Source organism: Fukomys damarensis, unplaced genomic scaffold (assembly GCF_012274545.1).
Source record: "Fukomys damarensis isolate Sample0158 unplaced genomic scaffold, DMR_v1.0_HiC HiC_scaffold_12, whole genome shotgun sequence".
Taxonomy (NCBI): Eukaryota; Metazoa; Chordata; class Mammalia; order Rodentia; family Bathyergidae; genus Fukomys; species Fukomys damarensis.
In genome coordinates, this window is record NW_022900924.1 from 9,588,623 (window position 1) to 9,609,372 (window position 20,750).

General features: G+C 43.3%; 2 protein-coding genes across 3 annotated transcripts in view; one reads left to right on the top strand and one right to left on the bottom strand.

Annotated features, from left to right (window-relative positions):
• The first annotated feature begins 1,893 nt into the window (after positions 1-1,893).
• Pop5 (POP5 homolog, ribonuclease P/MRP subunit) lies at positions 1,894-5,567 on the top strand. Of its 2 annotated transcripts, XM_010604046.2 has the most exons (5): positions 1,894-1,985; positions 2,088-2,230; positions 3,623-3,772; positions 3,906-3,989; positions 4,077-5,567. In XM_010604046.2, exons 1-5 carry the CDS (start codon positions 1,966-1,968, stop codon positions 4,184-4,186), a joined length of 507 nt encoding a protein of 168 aa, XP_010602348.1. In that variant the 5' UTR covers positions 1,894-1,965; the 3' UTR covers positions 4,187-5,567. The 2 variants fall into 2 exon arrangements, with proteins under 2 accessions (XP_010602348.1, XP_010602349.1); XM_010604047.2 differs by lacking the exon at positions 3,623-3,772.
• A 1,501-nt stretch (positions 5,568-7,068) lies between these two features.
• Rnf10 (ring finger protein 10) overlaps positions 7,069-20,750 on the bottom strand; it is a 41,986-nt gene continuing 28,304 nt past the window's right edge. Inside the window, exons 9-18 of the mRNA XM_010604176.1 lie at positions 18,495-18,620; positions 17,950-18,223; positions 17,620-17,753; positions 15,755-15,872; positions 15,418-15,519; positions 14,293-14,448; positions 11,100-11,200; positions 8,223-8,280; positions 7,974-8,132; positions 7,069-7,354 (exon numbers count right to left, since the gene is read on the bottom strand). Coding sequence (XP_010602478.1) covers positions 7,278-7,354; positions 7,974-8,132; positions 8,223-8,280; positions 11,100-11,200; positions 14,293-14,448; positions 15,418-15,519; positions 15,755-15,872; positions 17,620-17,753; positions 17,950-18,223; positions 18,495-18,620 — 1,305 coding nt within the window. The 3' untranslated portion in view covers positions 7,069-7,277. The remainder of the gene's footprint in view (positions 7,355-7,973; positions 8,133-8,222; positions 8,281-11,099; positions 11,201-14,292; positions 14,449-15,417; positions 15,520-15,754; positions 15,873-17,619; positions 17,754-17,949; positions 18,224-18,494; positions 18,621-20,750) is intronic.

Here is a 20,750-nt window from a genome sequence, read left to right on the forward strand (position 1 = left end):
CCAAAAATATTTTTAGAAAGAAACATAAGTAAAAAGGGTAAGAAAAATAGAGCACTAAACAGTATGATCCTCTAGTACTTTGTGTGTGTGTGTGTGGTAGTGGGGACCGGATCCAGGGTCTTCCACTGAACTACACCCCAGCCCTTTTGAATTTTTTTCATTATTATGAGATAGAGTTTACTGAGTTACTAAATTACCCAAGCTGGGCTTGAACTTGCAATCCCCCTGCCTCAACCTCCCAGAATGCTGAGATTACAGATGTGGATCACCATGCCTGGACTGATCCTCTTTTTTTTGTTTATTCGAACACGTTTGCAGTACACAATTATATTCATCATGGGGAACCTTTACATGTGCACAATACATCTTAACTCTTTTTACATCTCTTTCCCTCCCCCTTGATCCTCTATTCTTGAAGAGGGAAACTATCATTTAACATATGGCACAGTTCTCGACCTGTTTTGTCTCACAACCCATTTAGACCCCTAAATTGAGGATTGCAAAAGCACTTTTGTTTTTGTGGCTTACGTCTATAATATTTTCCATGGACTCAAAACTGAGAAATGAGGGATCAAGAGATAGAAGAAGTGGGGGTGGGAGGGAAGGGAAAGAAAAAAAGAATTAAGACATATTATGCATATATGTACCAACTTTCCATGATTGTAATCACTATGTACTAAAACTATGTACTAATAAAAATTGTTTTTAAAAAACCACCAAATGTTTACAACACAAAATATAACTACAAGTAGGCATGATGGCACATGTCTGGTGCTCGGGAGCTTGAGCCAGAAGGATGGCAAATTCAAACCCAGCTTGGGCAATTTAGTGAGATCCTGTCCCAAAAAATAAAAGGGGCTAGGCCAGGTGTGGTGGCGCACGCCTGTAATCCCAGTACTTGGGAGGCTGAGGCAGGAGGATCGCTGTGAGTTCGACACCAGCTTGGACTACTTAGTGAGTTCCAAGTCAGTCTCAACTATATAGTGAGACCCTGTCTCAGCAACAACAACAAAAAAAGGGCGAGGGTTGTAGCTGAGTGGTGGAACACCCCTCCGTTCAGGCTCTAGTTCCCTTTCCCTGCCCAACCTCTAAAACAATACCCACAGTTGCACCAGTCGTCAGAGCAGTGCTGTCGTATCACAGCCCCTGGAAAAAGTCTCTGTTGATTCTTAGAGAATTAAAATGGCAAATAATATGTTATTACTATTATGAAAGTAATTTTGAAGTTGAAGACCCCTTAAACAGAATCCTGGAAATCTCAGCGATCGCTAGGCCACACTTTGAGAAACGCTGACAAGGGGAAAAAAATTATAGAAGAAAACACATTATATGACACATATTCTCTCTCAATGTTTAATAATTTATTTTTATTTGCTCTTTTGTATTTTTTGTTTTAAAAGACTGGCAAATGCAATTACCTCACATTGTTTGTGCATATAATGAAAACGTGCCGATCACCCAGTTCCATACGATTACTGAAAGGCCCAAACAGTAAATAGCGTATTTGGCTATAAGAAGAAAAACCGAGCTCTAACCTGAGAAAAAGGGTGCGATTTTTCGTGTGTTAATCCTTGGGCTTCAAGTGCAGGATCTTGGCCTCAAAAATACCGCTATCTAGCTTGGGGAGAGAATTCAAGTACGTACATACAGAACTCAGGTAGCTGGGGCTTGTCCGTACTGTAAACTCCAGCGTGGGGCAGAAACTCCCACCAACGCCGCAAGCCACTCAATCGCTGAGTCCAGCGCCCGCACACAGCTAAATTTAAGGATCTTAGAAGAACGCATGCGCCGTTACAAACGCAGAGGCGGGACTTGAAGGAGACTGACGCAGGGCTCCACCTCTCAACTTCCTAGCTCCGCCCCCATATCCTGTCTTCCACTCTGACTGTGGAGGCGAAGTTCCCATTGGCCGGTGACGGGAGAGACATCCGGTGTACACGTCCGGCTAGCACAGAGATAGCAGCTATGGTGCGGTTCAAGCACAGGTAAACCTTTTTTTTTTTTTTTTTTTCTAGCAACCCCCCACCACCACCTCGGTTACCGGCCCAGAACCTCGGCTTGCACTTACCTTCCTCTCACCTCCTTAGGTACCTTCTGTGTGAGTTGGTGTCAGACGACCCCCGCTGCCGCCTAACTCTGGACGACCGAGTGCTGGGCTGCCTCGTGCGGGACACGATCGCCCGAGTGCATGGGACTTTCGGCGCCGCCGCCTGCTCGATCGGCTTCGCAGGTGCGAGGGCACTGGGGGAACCCGAGCGGACGGCGGCCTTTGGAAGGCACCGTGAGAGGGATAAGGAAGGGTCCCGGGAGACTCCTGGAGCGGCCAAACATGTGCACCATCTTCTTTCTGTACCCTACGGGCGTTTTTAGGCGCCCGGAATCCGAGCGGAAATCCAAAGTGGGGCAGAGTTAAAAGCAGGGGCCCAAGCCGGGCGTGGTGGCGCACGTCTGTAGTCCCAGCATTGGGGAGGCTGAGGCAGGAGGATCGCCAGAATTCGAGGCCAGTCTGAACTACATAGTGAGACCCTGTCTCAAAAAAGGGGTTGGGGGGGTGGGAATTTGGCTCAGTGGTTCTCTCGCTTGCCTTGCAAGCGCAAGGGCCCGGGTTCAATCGGGCCGGGAGGCAGCGGGATTTGGGTTTAAGAATCTTCTCTTTACCTGTTTTACTTCTGTATCATGGGGATTGCTATTGAATAGGATAATTGAGAATTGGCATATAGTTCCTAACAAGGTTACTTGACCGGCCACATTGACGTCACATAAAAAAAATACTTGTTACCAAAATTACCACCTAAAAAGCCTTTCAGTCAAGGTATAGTGGTGCGTGCCTAATTCTAGCAACTAGCAGTGAGGCACTTGGATCTTCATGAATTCGAGCCCACCCTGAACTACATAGGAAGACCATCTTTAAAGAAAAAAAGCCTTTAAGCGTCAGTAAGTACAGAATGCATGGTTGTGCATATGCAAAAACAGGTCGACAGAGCCTGAGTTCAATGCCCCCCACCCCCGTACCAAAAAACAAACCAAAAAAAGGATGAACCGAACATCCCTCCCCTTTTAAATTAGCGCCTTCGTTCACCATAATCCCAAACCTGAATCCTAACATGAAGCAGGCATGATTCCCCTTATTTCAGGTGAGACAGCCGTCTGCTAGGATCTACAGGGCCCAACTGCAACAAAACTACTGGTTTTTCCGCAAATTTTTTTCCTCTGCTGAGTGAAGATGAATCTTCTCCCACCCCATTTACATAGTGACTATGAGTATTTTAAATCCTAAATTAATTCACCAAGCCTAAGTGATGTGTAAGACACTGGCCCCTCCACAGTCATGGCTTGGCCTGAAGTTTTTTTCCTCCCTCTTCAGGAGTCTTTTTACTTGCTGACAGCATCCCCTGAAGTGCCACTTGCCCGGGGCAGTCTGTCACCGCAGGCTATTTCCCTCAGATTTTTTTTTTTTTGAGACAGAGTCTATGTAGTTGAGACTGACCTGGAACTCACTATGTAGCCCAGGTTGGTCTCCAACTCACAGCGATCCTCCTGCCTCAGCCTCCTACAGGCATGCACCACCACACCAGGCTTCCCTGAGATTATTTAACCTGATGTGTTTTTCTTCTTGCTGTAGTTCGATACCTCAATGTCTATACTGGAATAGTGCTACTTAGATGCAGAAAAGAATTCTACCAGCTCGTGTGGTCAGCCCTTCCTTTCCTCACGTACTTGGAGAACAAAGGACACCGTTATCCTTGTTTTTTCAACACTTTGCACGTGGGAGGTAGGAGTAGATGTAGATAGATGGGTGGGTCTTCCTGCTAGCCCACTACGAACAAGATACTTTTCCTCAGCTTCAAAGTATTTTAGAAACCTTTCACAATGTGCTGACCACCACAAAAACTTTCCCATGCCAGGTACAATTAGAACATGTCAGAAGTTCCTGATTCAGTACAACAGGAGACAGCTGTTGATCTTGTTGCAGAACTGCACTGATGAAGGTAAGGATGTTAGCTCAGTGCGCACGAGTGACTCAGCTTCTTCAGCAGAGATCACTCCCAAACATCTTCGGCTCTGCCTTTCTCCAGGAGAGCGGGACGCTATCCAGAAATCTGTCACCAGAAGCTGTTTCCTAGAAGAGGAGTCTGGTGAGGAGCTTTCAGACAGTGATGATGAGGCCACTGAAACAGTGGCGTGAACTCTACTTGCCACACAGCAGGCTGCACTGTGCCCAAGCCCACTTGAAAAACTGGACCTTCTAGGGGGTAGGAACGGCATCTAGTTCTCCCAACTGGAGGGCTCCAACCAGAGGACAAATGAGCAGCTCCACATGGGAGACTTAAACTGGTTTCCTTTATCTAGCCTCCCCTGGGTAAATGATTGTGTAGGTTCGTGAAGGCTCTGTAGACATTTTTTGTATCTAAATGCTTGGATGAGAATAGGCTAAATGTACTTGGTTTCTATAACCTTTAGCGTAAGTTATAAAAGTGTTAAAGTTTATGAACTACATGGTCCCCTAAAACCTCAAGTGCTCATAGGTGGGGCTTTTGGGAGCTGACACTCCCGGCAGATTAGTCCATTTAGGAGTTTATAGCTAGATAGGGTATTGGGAGGTGAAATGTCAGAGGTGGGTCACTAGGGATGTGCCCCAGAAGGGCCACCTACCCACCACTTTCCTTCGTCTTTTTTTTTTGGGGGGGGGACTGGTAATCGAACTCAGGGCCTTCAGCTTGCCAGGCAGGTGCTGCACCACTGAGCTACATCTCCGGCCCTCCTTCCTTGATGTTTTTGCTTCCCCACAGCCATGCCATGAAGTGTTCTCTCTACCATGCCTCCCTTCCCTAGAGCTAGCCTACTGTGGACTGAAATATCTACAAACAGCCAAAATAAACCTTTCTCACTGTGGGTGTCAGGTATTGTGTTTCGACAACAGGGCTTACAGAATTTATGCTTGACCAAGTCTCTCTCCCTTTCTATAGCTCTGGCCTGTGAAAAGACTGGCTCCTTGTATGATGAATTGTAAATAGTATTCCACGTGAGGCTTTGTACCTCCAATCCCCAGGTTGGAGCCTAAGCAAAACAAGTCACTTAAAATAGAGCATTAGTGAGAAATAGCAACTAAATTTTGCACAGATCTATTTACAGTCTCAGGGGTTTTTGTGTTTTTTTTGGAAGAGGGGAAACAGGATTTGAACACAAGGTCCTCACACTGAGCCTTTTCTCCACCTTTATTTTCATACAGCCCAGGCTGGACTCAAACTTGTGACCTTCCTGCCTCCCAGAGTGCTGGGATTGCAGGTGTGTACCACCCTGTCTGGCCCAGTTTCACTATAAGTCCCCAACTTGGGAACATTTGAATTGCAAACTTTCACAGGTATACTGTACAAGATTCACTTTGTTGGTCTACAACAAATGAATCAAACTTCTGAACAATTCTCCCAGAACAGAACTTGTTTATAAATCGAGGACTTACAGTACTGATTTATAGAGCAGTAATGGCAACTTTTACAGCTTTCAACAGTACAAACAGCCTGCTGACATCTGTGCCTTAGGTTCACCACCATTGCTACTGGGCTTTATACTTTTTTTTGTTGTTGTTACTGGGGATTGATTTGAGACCTTGCACTTTCAGCGGCACCACTGAGCTAAACCCCCTGCTTGCTCATACTAGATTCTTTACCAGTACCAACCAAGTTACTTGGTAAGATAATGCCTCTGTAATCTGTTATCTCAGAGGCTGTCAGGAAAATTACAATTGCAAGCCAGCCTGGGGCAATTTAGCAAGATCTTGTCTCAAAAGGGGCTAGGAATGAAACCTAAGTGTGAGGCCCCTTGGTTCAGTCCCCAGCCCTGAAAAAAAAAAAAAACTTTTTTACATGGGCGAGTGGGTGGGGCATCTCTAGGGTTTGTTTTTTTCTGTAATGAAAGGATGTCACAAAATATTTTACAGCCTGTAAAGATCTGATTTTTGGCTTCAGTGTGCTCCTTATCTCTGAACTGAGACACCTTCATTTACCCTGCAGAATTTTCAAAAATGTCAAGTTAATGCTAAGCTCCGCATTATGCCTGACACCAGAGAAAACATCAGTCTATAGGAAGAGAATTGCTCACTCAGTAGCTGTTCTTTAACCTAAATGAAGTGTATGTGCTACTGAAGCAAACACTTTAACCTAAATTTAAGAAATGAAACAACAAACAAAACCCCACAAAAAACTGACATGCCTAGCTGACCTGTCATGAGTTTTAAAAGACCAAGAAGTTCACGTTGTGTTTGCATGTGATTTATTGCAACTGTGCTTTTTACATTCTATTACACCTAGAGGTCACTTTATTAAGCAGCAAAATAATTCATATCACTCAAAATTCAGCTGAAACCAAGGCATAAAAAAGCTGCTGCAGACAAAAAAGAGGCACAATTCCAGGTGTTCTAGAATCCTGTTTCTACAACTCAGGCCACTGTCACATAGGCTTGATCTGAGCAAGTGGCAGGTCTTAGTGATAATTATAGCTTTTCCTTACCAAAGCCAGGTTTAAGGGGCAGAGCTCTCCTCCACACAGGCGCTGGGGTTTGAATCCAGCGCTTTCACAAGAAGCTACATCCCCCGTCTTTATTTTTATTTTATTGGTGGGGGGGTAACAGGGATTGAACTTGGGAACTTGCGCTTGCAAAGCAGGCAGTGGAACCACTGAACTAAATCCCAGGCCCCCAGTCTTTATTTTTGAGACAAAGCCTCACTTCTAAATTGCCCAGGCTGGACTCAAACTTTCAATTTAGCATCATCGTCCCAGAGTGCTGCAATTTTAAGTGTGCACCACCATGACCAGATCCCATTACTGTTTCTTTAATAAGGAGAACTAGACAGGAAGGATTCAATTTTCCAAAGACAAACTGATGGTGCACTGAGAGACCAGGAAGGCCTGACATGCTGCCACAGTACAGCAGTGCTACAGCACTAATTTGGGATGCACTGATGGAAACTAAAAAGGGGGCTCAAACTTATTTTGGGTTGAGACAATTACTACACATGGGTCAAAAAGCCTAAATTGGCTACAAACTAAAAATCTTGGCAGGAAGAGATCTTCAGAGTGTCAATACTTTATTTTGGTGTAAAGATGGGAAGCCGGAAAATACACTGTATTTAAAATTTGCTTGGTTCCCCCTCACATGTGGAAACCCCCTCCCCCCACCCAAGCTAATCTGTTCAAACCCAAATACTTAAAAATTACAGCAGCAAAACAAAGCACAGAAAAAAGAAAACCAGATGAGAAGGTAGCCTGGGCGAGTAGTGTCACTTCGTATGGATGACTGAGGTGCTGAACAGGAGCTTCTGTTTCTGTTTTTTCCTTTTCTTTCCTCCTTTTTCTTCTAAAGGGAAACAGAAAGAGAATTCACTTAGCTTACAAAATCACCCTGGGACCCTGACCTGCTCAATATTAAGAGTGTTGGCAGGACCTGTAATTAGGCTGCCTGGATTTAAATACTATTTGTAGCATATACTATGTACTGTCTTTGGGCAAGTCACCTTAACCTCCCTAGATTTCAGGTTTTTTGTCTGTAACTTGAGATTTACACCCATTTATTGGTTCTGGGAAAATAAAATTAGCACAATGCTAGGCATATAAAGCACACCATCATTCTTATCTAACTGCAGACCTCAGAGTGGGGGTGGGCCCCCGAGCCTGAATTTTTTACGAATCAGCCTTTCCCAACTCAAGATCTAATATACAGGCAGGATCATTTCATCAATACCGGAAGAAAAAAGCTCCTCAGAATTTTACTTCTAGGCTTCAACAGTTAATCTGGGGTAGTAAACAGGTGCTAGATGACTAACATACCAAGTGGAACATTAACAATCAAGTGTACTGAAGACTGAGACCTAGAGACTCAGAGGTGAAACAGCCTGACCAACCCAGGTGTCCGCTGACAACACATGTGTGGTAAGTTTAAAAGCCCTACGCTGAGCACTCCAGTTCTCTGCCTTTACCAGACAGGGGATCTGAAGTAGCTGGTGTGTCCAGTTTCATGAAGGCTGCTTCAATAGCTTGGCTGAAAGAATTCTGGAAACTGGGTACAGGAACACGGTCAGAGTTATCACTCTCCCCATCACTGTCCACAGGGGCAGGAGGAACTAAGCTGTTCTCATCTAAAAACAAACCAACAAAAACAGTGTTATAATTCTAGAGCTTTTATTGAAAGGAGCCAAACTTACCCTTCACCAGCAGGCCCCCCTCACCTTTCCTTGGAGCAGTTTTAGGCCACACATCTGCTTTTGCTTTTCCAACCCGCAGCATCTGCCAAAATGGGAAGACAGAGTGAATTTTCAACTTTTTTCCTAGATGCTCACCTTCACACTAAATGGTTAAGTGAGGGGCGCAAAACCAACCATCACCTTTTTTGGGGGGGGTACTGGGGATCAAACTCAGCACCTTGTGCTTTAAAGGCAGGCAGTGGAACCACTGAGTTAATCCCCGGCCCACCAACCATCACCTTTGAAGATTTACTTGCCAAGCACCTCAAAATGCACTCTTTGAGTCATGTCCCTTAGTGGCACCTCAGTTCATGAATGCTGCTGAATTGCTGGTGAACAATTTGGTTCACCAACAGAAGTGTTAGGCAAAATTTTGTTTTTGTTTATAAACTGCAGAGTGATAAACATGACCATGGCCATCTTTTCCAGAATGCAATGAGTTAAGTTTGTGAACTGAGGTACCACTGTATATAGCACCTATGGAAATGACAGTGCAACCCATAAGGTGGTAAAGCCTAAGCTGATCTGTTTCTTGGAAAATACGTGAGGAACATTTTATATATAAAGATTCTTACTCGGGTTCTCAAGTTAATAACACTAATTTGGTAAACTTTGCTACCTTTCTTAAGACCCCTAAAAACAACCTGTTGGAATAAACTATGTTTAGTACCCTCTGATTCTAAAACAAACCACCCAAGTATGACCTTCCATAATTACACACTAAACTTATCCTGAAATAGCCAACAGCATGCATACATTATCCTTGAAGTCTACCAAGATATGACAGTTAAATGCAGTGAGTAATTTGATTACACCCTGAATTGAAAATAAGGACACTGAGAGAAATAGGGAGATAGAAATTAGTACATTCGATATTGTAGCAGTTGAGTTTCTTGAACATGGCAGTTGTGGCTTATAGAAATTTTTGGTTTTTGTTTTGTGCTGTGGTGCTAGTAGGAAATTGGACTTGCGGCCTCACACATGCTAAGCAAAAGCACCTCTGAGCTATATCCCCAACCTAGAGAATGATTTCATTTGACATGTATCTCCTAAGTATTTAGTGGTGTCTCAAATTTATTTTCTACACAAAATAAAAAGCAAATATAGCAAATAGTAAGAACTGGTGAATCTAGGTGAAATGTATGAATGTTCTTATTACTATTCTTTGAACTCTTTAAATATGGAGTTATTTTTATTCATTAAGTTTGTTGGTACATTTTAGGTATACATTATAATCACATTCATCTCAGAATCTAATTTTAAAAATTTAAGCATTTGGGCCAGGGATTTAACACAGGTACCATGCCTAACTCGAAAGCAAAAGGTCCTGAGTTCAATCCCCAATAATGAGAGGAAAAAATAAAATAAAATAAAAATTTAAGCAATTGGCATAACTCCTGCGAGTCACTTACTTTTTACTTTTTTTTTTTGAAACAGGGTCTCACTATGTAGTTGAGACTGACATGGAACTCACTATGTAGCCCAGGCTGGTCTCAAACTCACAGCGATCCTCCTGCCTCAGCCTCCCAAGTGCTGGGACTACAGGCGTGCGCCACCATACCCGGCACTTGCTTTTTACTTCTGCAGTATAGTAATAAACTTCCAGAACTGCCCTCAAATTATTTCATCCTCTTTACCATAGGATCCTCCTTACCAAAATTTAATTTCTGCTTATCTTCTCAGTCCTGCCATTTTTATGAGGAAAAACCCACATCAACTACAGTCCCCAATTTAAGATGGTTCAACTTGATAATGGTACAAAAGAGTATCCACCCATTCTTTTTCATTTTTGATAATCAATAAATTACATAAGATATTCAACATACTATAAAACAGGCTTTTGTGTTAATAGATGATTTTGCCCAAATGAAGGCTAATGTAAGTGTTCAGAGCATGTTTGTTTAAGGTGAGTGAGGCTGATCTATTGTGTTCAGTAGTTTAGGGGTATCAAGTGGATTTTCAATTTAAAAATATTTTCAACTTAAGCTTATTACACCTAAATACTCTAAAGAACTTTTAAGGCAGTTATTCCAAACTTGGCCCTAACAAGTTCAGACTGACTTCTTATGGAGCACTTCTCAACCTGCCCATCCATCTTCCTCAGCCATCTGAAGATACGAATGGTGAATGTCTGCTTGTTGTTTTAAAAGACTAATAAAGTGGGCCGGGGATTTAGCTCAGCGGTTCTGCCATCTATCTGCCTTGCAAGCGCAAGGGCCACAGTTCAATCCCAGATACCCCCACCACCAAAAAAAAAGAGACTAATAAAGTGATCTGATATAGAGTCTCATTAGCTTAATGTTTTCCCCACTTTATTGTCCAAGGATGCTGCTTAGGCTAGTTATAGGTTAACCAAGACATCCATTCCCCCTTCCCCAAGTGAAGAGGAACCTGAGTAAGAGTTCCTAGAACCAGGGACCAGTTAAAATTAACCAATGTATTCCCAGCCCCTAGAAGAGTACCCAGTTTACAAGAATGTAATTATTTTTAAAAAAATAATCAGAACTTAAGATTCTCCCCCTCAACTACTCTTGTCCTCTTTGTTGTGTAAGTCTATAGTAGTATGTAAGACTGAAACCATGAATTTCGCTCTTAAGAAAATCTCCTGCAATTATGCATTATAGTTGATGCAACATCAGCCTTTAAGTCTATTCCAATAGAGCGTTGTCCCCAAAAGATATTCCCAGCCACTTTTTGCTGCCTAAACCACCAACTGGCAATTCCCTCATACCCATCACATGATTCACTTTATCCAGCTGTATCACAACAAAGGACAACAATCCCTGGATAAGATTCCCAGAAGAATAAACAGCCAAGCTCATGTTAAATACCTTTGGCCTGCTTCACAAGCAAAAGCTGTACCTGGGCAAAGGAAGGGAAGGGAGAGTCTTCTTCCAGACTTCCAACGCAGAGTGAGGGACTGCCCTGGCTGGCAGTGGGTGACAGAGGGGTCAACAGAAAGTCTGAAAGAGAACCAGAGACCTGATTATATGAGTCAAGTTCCAAAGGGCTAGTATTAATAAGGAAGACGAACCCTGAATCAGGTCTGGATAATTACCAATACCTCCCCACACACACCATGTAAGCTTAATCCAACCAATTCTGGCATGTTCTAATAAAGCCAAGAACATCACCTGTGAACATCAGTGATCAGTGGAGAAAGAAAAAACTTTAGTTAATAGCAGAACTGAGAATCATGGTGGGATCTAGTTTCACAACAAGAATCCTTTTTTGTTTGTTTCTATTGTTAAGAATAACCCTTTCATGAGCTGGGTGTGGTGGTGCATTCCTATAATCCCAGCACTTGCCAGGCTGAGGCAGGAGGATCGCTGTGAGTTCGAGACCAGCCTGGGCTACATAGTGAGTTCCAGGTCAGTCTCAACTACATAGTGAGACCCTGTCTCAAAACAACAACAACAACAACAACAAAATAATAATAATAATAATAATAATAATAATAATAATAATAATAACAACAACAACAACAACCCTTTCCTGGGCCAGGGATTTAGCATAGTGGCATTGTGCCTGCCTCACAAGCACAAAATCCAAAGTCTAGAGTTCAATCCCTGATACACCCCCAAAAGTAAAAAGAATAACCCTTTTCTTATGAAATGCTAGACCTTCCACAAAGGATGGCTCGTTACCTAGATACTGTCTTGGACTGGTTTTATTATCAATGGAAAAGTTCCAAGAAAAAGACAAAACTCAGGTCAGCCTATGTTCCAGCCAGCAGATGTCTATGATCAGGGAGCATTCAATTATCATATATGAAACACATCAACGAGATGCAGCACCAATATGCAAACTTTCTCCCTATACTCTCTAGGTTGTTAATACTCTTCGCTACCCTTTCTGATCTAGAGTTGATCATTTCCCACAGCAGCCTATGCACTGCCCTGGACATTACTAGGCAAGAGTAGACTAGTTGTCCTCCCAGTAACAGACCCCTCCCTATACATGCAGGGCTGTTTAGTACTTTATTTCTCAGATCACCCAGCTGCTCTTGCTGAAATACATCAAAAGCCCATACTTTCACCGGGCTTGGTAGTGCATTCCTGTAATCCCAACACTCGGGAGGCTGAGGCAAGAGGGTTGCTCTGAGTTCGAGGCCAGCCTATATAGTGAGTTTGAGGCCAGCCTGAACTACACAGCGACGCCCTTTCTCAAAAAAAAAAACAAAACATAAAAAGGCAAAGGGCTCAGAGGTGCCACTGCCTGCCTGTGAGCACAAGGTCTAAGTTCGATCTCTGGTACCAAAAAAAAAGCCCATACTTTCAATAAAGCTAGTACAGGAGAAAACAATATTTAAACCACAAATACTATATCTATATCTATCTATATCTATCTATCTATCTATCTATCTATCTATCTATCTATCCAATGAACTACTGTATTCCTTCATACAGCAGCTCCCTTCTCAGTTAAGTCTTAAGAGTACCATGGTTATGCAGTCCTCAAGAACCAGGCGTGGGCCAAGGATCTAGCTCAGTGGTTCTGCCACTTGCCTTGCAAGCACAGGGACCCGAGTTTGACCCCCACTACCAAAAGAAAAGAAAGGAAGAAAAAAAAAAAAAAAAGAACCAAGCTCTAGGCCCAGTTCATCTGTGAAGTCACAGGCATATGATCACAGGGTCACCAACAGTTTTAAATGTTATGATCTTAAACACTCTCTTAAAAATGCCTGACAAAGAAGTAAATCTTTTTCTTTGGAGACTAGGTCTTGCTAAGTTGCCCGGGCTGACCTCAAACTCACATTCCTCCCGCCTCAGCCTCCCCAGTAAGCTGGGACTCCAGGAGTACACCAGCCCATTCAGCTTGAGAAGCATCAAGATATGTCAGATGGGGCTGGGGATTTAGCTCAGTGGTTCCCCCTCCTGCCTTGCAAGTGCAAGGACCCGAGTTCGATCCCTGGTAACAAAAAATAAATAAATAAAATAGAAAATAAGTTGTTAAAAAAAAATCTGCCCAGATGGTCAGTAAAAAGAGCTCTCTCGAATGCTGGTTTTTATAGTACTGGTGAACCCAGGACGTTCTGAGTTGTATCACCGGATCTTCTTTGAGACAGACTCTGGCTAAGTTGCAAGTTGCCCAGGCTGGGCCTAAACTTATGATTCTCTTGCCTCAGCCTCCCAGAATTCATACACCACCACACCTGGCTTAGCCAGTGTTTCATTTCATAACACTGTAATTGTAACATTATAATACACTCTCTGTAAGAAAAAAATATACATGTGTGTGGTTTGGTTTTGTTTTGTTTTAAGGGGGAAAAAGTCCAAAGGTTCTTTGAACAACCTGTTTGGTATACACTTAAGTATATAAACCCTCAATGAAGTTTTGTTTTGTGCCCCCGCAATGATATTTGTTCTTGTTCTACAGCTTTTTTGTCCCCTCTAGTTCACAAAGACAGTGATTTCCTTCTCCAATAAAGTATTTCATAGCATCAATACTATAATTAGCCATTTCCCTATCAGTAAATTGTATAAGTCATTTTCTTTTTGCTGCTCTAACTACTACTATAATAAAGAGATACATACAAAGACTTAAGGATGCAGGGAATATACCTCACATCTAAAAAGTAGAAATAAGATAGTTGAGTCACAAGAAAGAATGTAGGTTTCATACATTCTTAGTGAGCTACCTGGAAGGTTTTTTGTTTTGTTTTGTTTTGGATACCGGGGATTGAACTCTGGACCTTGTGTTTGCAAGGCAGGTGGTGGCATCACTGAGCTAAATCCCCAGCTCCTCCTTGAAGTTTTGAGAAGCTGACAGGGTATAAGAAATCAGTACAGCCAATGGGAGAAGGAAATTGAGTGGCAAGAATTTGATGTAGCTTAGAGCTACCTGAGTGCTGGGTGTGGTAGCACATGCCTGTAAACCCTTGGAGTTCAAGGCCAGCCTTACACAGTAAGACCCTGTCTCAAAAACAAACAAAAAAACTACCCAGAGTAAGGCTATTTGCCCAAAGACCACACTATGCTCAGTAGGTCAGTAGACACCAGGGTTTTACTTCAGGTCCATCCCGTGGCTGATTTCTTAAGTCTCAACTATTTACCTGCATGAGAACCTGGATTTCTGCTAAGAGGAGAAAGGGAGAGGGCTCCTTGATTCTCAGTACTGGTAGGACCCAAAGCAGAATCAGAAGAGCAGGTATATGAATTGAAGGCAGGAAACTGCTGTAGATTCTCCAGGGGAATGTGGACTTCTGGATCTGGAAAACAAAAATTAGTCTTTAATATAAAAACTTGTTCTGTTAACAATTAAAGCTAGGTGTGGTGGCGCACGAAAGTACTCAGGAGGCTGAGGCAGGAGAATCACTGAGAGCTTGAGACCAGCCTAAACTACAGAGACCCTGTCTCAAAACAAAACAAACAAAAAAACAATTGAAGTTGGGTGATAAAACATAGGGGTTCAGTATACCATTGTTCTATTTCTCTGAATAGTTCTATAGAGAAAACATTAAAACAAAAAATCCTGGGCTGGGGATTAAGCTCAGTGGTGCCATGCCTGCCTGGCAAGTGCAAGGTATTGTTTGATTTGGGGCAAGGGGGATTTTGTCCTGAAACATTTGTTTTCTCAAACTCAGGCTATGTGCCAATTAGCACTGGCTGGAAGTTCACACATACTTACAGCTAAACCCTTCGCCTAGCCAAGGATGCAGACACTCTTTTTTGTTTGTTTGTTTTTTTGAGACAGGCTCTCACTATGTAGTTGAGACTTGACCTAGAACTATGTAGCCCATGCTGGTCTTGAACTCAAGGCGATCCTACTGCCTCAGCCTCCAAAAAGTGCTGGGATTACAAGCGTGCACCACCACACCCCACAAGGATGCAGATACTCTTGACTCTACACGGTAGAGCTGCTTCCTTTAATGTGGGTAAAGTCCATGATCCACAGAGTGCAGGGAACAACTATCCTCAGAACTTCAGCGGAGCTCCCATTCCCTTCTCTGGAACAGGTTTTTATCACTGACTACGCGAGGATGAAACTCATCTTTACTATGTGTTATGGATACTCTGACCCATATGAACTCATGAAATTCTCAAACAAGCCTAGAGAAGGTACTCTCATGACAGTGGAAGAAAAATAATGGCAAACCTGAGGCTCCTAGGCCTGGACACGCAGCCCCACACAATGACTCACAGAAGACCCAGTCAAAGATGAGAGTTAATGAACTTACACTTGCCCTGTTTCTTGTTCTCCTCCATCTCAATCCTACGTTCTCGGCGACGTTCCTCCCGAGCCTTCTTCTGGCGCTGACGCTTCCTCTTCTCAATATCATCTGTGGGTCGGTCAAGTTGTAAGAAGGCAGACCCCAGACCATCTGGTCCGTAATTCCTCCTAGCTGAGGAGCTGAGACCACACTTATGGACTAGTCCTTTGGGACTAGACCAATGGAGAGTTTCAGCAGGGACTGACTCACTACACACCAGTCCTTCCATCTCTTCTCACATTAGGTTTCCCCAGGAGTCCTTTCCCCTTTATACTCCACTGTAAAGTAAAACAGGCTTTCTCACCTGAGAACATCTCTAGGGTTTCCCGAGAGACCACAGGAGGCTGCAGAGCCAGTTCACAGATGCTGAACTCACAGGTGAGCGGCAAGTGAGAGAGATATCTATGACGCTGTCGAACATCCTACATTGGAAAAGGGACCATACTCAACTAAGGTCAGGGCTAACTCTTGAGTCCCAACCCAGATTTCTAACTGTATATATATTCAGACATAAAATTCATGTCTTATGAAGAGACTTAAAATTCATCACAACTGAGGGGAGAGAACGAGAGAGATAAAACAGTGTTGAGAAGAAAGGGAGAGGGCCAGGGATTTAGCTCAGTGGTTCCGGAACCTGCCTCACAAGTGCAAGGACCCAAGTTTGATCTCCAGTACCAAAAAAAAAAAAAGAAGGAAGGGAGAGAGGGAGGAGGAAACAAAGGGAGGGAAAGAGGGGAACAGAGGAGGAGAGAAAACACTTGGGAACCACTGACAACTAATAAAAATCAGGTTTCCCTACTTAAAAGAAGTTTGACTCGAAACAGTAAAAAATGAAGCTTTCAGTTTAAGTTTAATTTTCTTTTCTTGCTTTTTCTGAGTGGGTTCAATGGAAAGTTCAGAGTTTTCAAAGTCTTTAATTTTGAGACCTACAAATAATTTGTGAACAATATAAGGATAACTCCCTAAGGCCAAAAGTTCTCATGTGTAAATTATCAGACCAAAACTCAGGTACTATGCTTAAAATGCTCTTCAAGCACGTGTAGCCTAGCTTAAAGCCTCAAAGGATTTCATATTTTTTGGAAACTTCTCCCAAGGAGTAAGGAGAAAAAAATAAGAACAAGTTTCATCATGATTGAAAAGAGAGGATGCTTAATTTCCCTAAAGTACAACAAATAAACCTAAGATGCAGGGAGCAGTGGAAACTGACTTACCAGAACCCTGGCAGAGTAAAGGAAAACCAAGTAACTCTTTTAAAAATTCACAGCCAGGGCCAGGGATTCAGCCCAGTGGTTCTACTGACTGCCTCACAAGTGCAAGGGCCCAAGTTTGATCCCCGTACCAAAAAAAAAAAAAAAAAAAAAAAAAAAAAAAAAAGGGTAGGGCCAGGGATTTCACTCAGTGGTTCCGCTGCCTGTCTTGCAAGCACAAGGCCCTGAGTTCGATCCCTGGTACAAAAACAAAACAAAACAAAAACAGAAGGTACCAGGGACAGTGGTACATCCTATATGCCCAGCATCTGGGAGGCTGAGGCAGGAGGATCACAAACTCAAGCCCAGTCTGGGCAACTTAGGTAGACCCTGTCTCAAAACAAAAATTGATGTGTATACCCTTTAATATTGAAATGAAATTTCAGATCAACTTTAAAAAAACAAATCAATAAGGAGGGCAAGGGATTTAGCTCAGTGATTCCGCCTCAAGGTCCCAAGTTCAATCCCTGGTCCCCCACACCCCCCCAAAAAAAATCAATAAAGAACTGGTTTTAATCACCAATACCAAAAAAACAAGTAAAATAAAATGAACTGGTGATACAGCTCTCAGTGCAAAGGCCCTGAGTTTAATTCCTATACCACAAAAATTAATTAAAAATAAAACAGACCTGAAGTTGTAGTTCAGAGGTAGAGCACTTGCACAGCATGTTAGCACGTTCAAGGCTCTAAGTTTGATCCCTAGGATTATATACATACATAAATAAATGCCTAAAAGTGTATGGATTTAAGTTGGCTAGACCTACCCTGTACAGATTAGGTTAATGCTGCTCCCTGATATCCTCATTTCTTTTTGGTACCGGGGATCGAACTCAGGTTATTGCGCTTGCAAGGCAGGCAGCAGAACCGCTGAACTAAATCCCCGGCCCTCCCTGATCCTCCTCTTCTAAAGGCACACCCTTACCTCAGACATGGAGTACCCAGCGATTTCCACCACAGTCGCTGAGATCTTCTCCGGGCTCCGCTCCAGGCTGCCATACTCCCTCACAAGGCAGCGCACATTGATGGGGTGCAGGAACATGTGCTGCCCATCCTCCGCTGAAGACAAGGGTTCTATTACACAACAGTCTGGGCAGCCCGCAGCATGGGCCCTCTCATGGCTAGGCCTGCCTCTCCCTACCCGTGCGGAAAGGCACTTTTGACACTCACACCACCACCACCACCACCCTTCCCCATCTATCCCCCACACCATCCAGCAGGGTGGCAACCCATCCCTCCTCCTCAGGACCCTCACCTTGGTAAAAGTAGTAGCAAGGAGAGCTGCTCAGGTGTGTGAAGCCAGGCTTAGCAACTGGTTCCTGCTGGCTGGACTCAATACAAACAGTCCCCTCCCCAAGATTGTCATCTGCTAACTCCGAGCCATCAAAAGTCTCTGACAAACCCTCAGGCTCTGGTTCAGACACTGCTTCCTCCTCTTCTACCAGAGGGAGAGCAAGAGGATGAGGAGAGTTCAGGGAACAAACTTCTGTGGTTTCTTCATCAAAGGCAGACAGATATTCTAGCACACCCTGGTGGAACAAATTGTAGGTCAAAAGAAAGTATACCTCTTGTTTTCTAGAACGGAAGTAGCAAACATAGGCATATAAAAGCTCCTCTGATGTTTATCTGAGTTCTCACGTACATGGATTTAGTATCTCAAGAGAGAATAGTAAACACACAGGAAATAGTAATAGTCCTCTTTTCTCCCAAGAAAGTTCAGATCTTACAAAGGTGCCTACTAGCTCAATGGCAGTATCTGAGGAACGGCAGCCATCCGATCTGCAACAGGGGCACACTGACCTTTCTGGGTGGAAAAACCGACTTTTTCGCCAAGGGACCCATCAGCACCAGTTGTTCCAGAGCAGCAACACCACCCGGGACTTCCTCTCTGCTTTCAGCCAATCCTGACAAAGCTTCTTCCCGAGTCTAAAGCCATGAGAACACCAAAGAAAGTTAAGTGCCACAGAATGGCAAGAGTAAGACAGTAAGACCCAATGGGAAAGGTTTGGTTAGACACTTAAATCCTTCTGTTTGGGCTGAGAATGACAGACTGGTTGCCTAATGTGCTTGACTGATCAATCACCAGTACAGTAAAGAAAAAAAAAAAAAATCCCTACTTTGAGGGAAACCAGCAGCAAAAAATATCTAGTACTCACCTTAACAATACAACACAAAAACTTTCTGAACAAAAATTCAAGAACATAAAATTAGCCTTCTAGTTTTAACAAATCATACCCAGAAGCCCAGAAAAGGTGAGAGGTTTAGTTAGCTCCACTTAAATCTGGACAATATGGACAGCTCAATTCTATGTAGGATTTCTTCCAAATAAAATGGCACTTAAATACTATTGCAATGAAGAGAGGAAGAAAGAAACAAACACATACACACAAAACAGGACATCGAGAAGACATGGTAGTCAGAGAAATTTGGGGGTTTTTGTTTTGTTTTGTTTTTGGTATCGGGGATCAAACTTGGGACCTTGTGTTTGTGAGGCAGGCAGCAGAACCACTGAGTTAAATCCCTGGCTGAGAAAGGATTTTGATATTAAGTTGCTAAATTAGTAAACTGACCAGGTGGAGCTTAAATTTGCAAACCTACTTACTTGGCCCCCTAGAGAGCTGGGATTATAGGCACATTTCACTACATAAGGCTAGAAATAGGAATTAAAACGCCAGCCTCACCCATTCTAGTTACATGTCTTTGAACAAATAAGCTATCCTATGGGTCCATTTCATCAACCATAAAAGTGGACAGTCACATCTGCTACTGCAGGAAACAGCAGTTACAAATGTGATTTTAGCACTAGGCCTATTACACACAAACCACTCAATAAATGAGGGCTTTTATTCTCCTGGTCTAGACTAGTGTGTGAGAGACTGCTTGGGCCTGCATAAGATGGCTGCCCTCAACCTTAGCCTTTGCCTCGGTGGAAAAATCCCACTAGACTACATACGTGACTTTTGGCAGGTCTAGCCCCTGGGCAAACAGGAAATCTTACAGAAAGAATAGCCCTTTGTGCTAACCACAGGGTCACGGGATCTGGAGCAGGAAGCAGGTGGTATTTCCCTGTCCTACTTGCCCCTAGGGATTGTGAAGTTAAAGATTGCATAGGGTTAATTGTTGATGTACGCCTTCCCACTTACCCCTCCCCACATTTGGTAAAATACTGATTGCTGTATGGTTAAATGCTTGAATGACTCATGTGATTGGTAGAGGATTTGCTTGAGCTGTCCAATAAGCTTGCTGAACCTTCCCCCTGGGATAACAGTATATAATCATTTTGCTGAGCCAATAAAGCGCCTTTGATCAGAAACCAGACTTGGGCCGTGTACTCTAACTTCTTAAAGATTTCCTTCACAGACATTCAAGATCGGATCGGCCTCTGATGACCCACGAATAAGAGGCGGCTCTCACCTCCTACTCCCCGCGGGACGGGGTCCCCCCAGAGAGCCGCACTAGTGGTTCTCAAAAGTGTGATCTGGGGATGAGCATTGCCCTGAACTTGTTCCAGCACATATTAGCAAGCCTGCGGGGCCCATGTTTTAAATTTAAGGAAGCTGTTGTGGAGGATAGAGAATCTTCACTCAGGTAATTCTTGCTACTCCCGGGTCCTTGGCAGGTACGGCTAAGGCCATAATACTATCTCCATAGTAATAGTAAAAATGAATCTAGTATTTTTTTTTCAGACGTGAAAGAACCTACTTTGCTTAATTAAAAATATATGCAGGGCAGGGATTTAGCTCAGTGGTTCCACTGCCTGCCTTACAAGCACAAGGACCCAAGTTCAATCCCTGGTACCCCCCCATCAATCAATCAATCAATCAATCAATCTATGGGGCTGGGGATTTAGCTTAGTGGTGCCACGGCCTGCCTCACAAGCACAAGGTCCTGAGTTTGGTCCCTAGTACAGGAGAAAAAAAAACAAAAACAAAAAAACCAAGAAATTCCACTGTCAAAATTACTCAAAATTATTCTGATCTTTTCCTTTAAGCTCTAGAAAAAGCCTGCTAAACCTAGGCAGCCCTTCCCTCCCATTACCACCACACAAACCCGAGA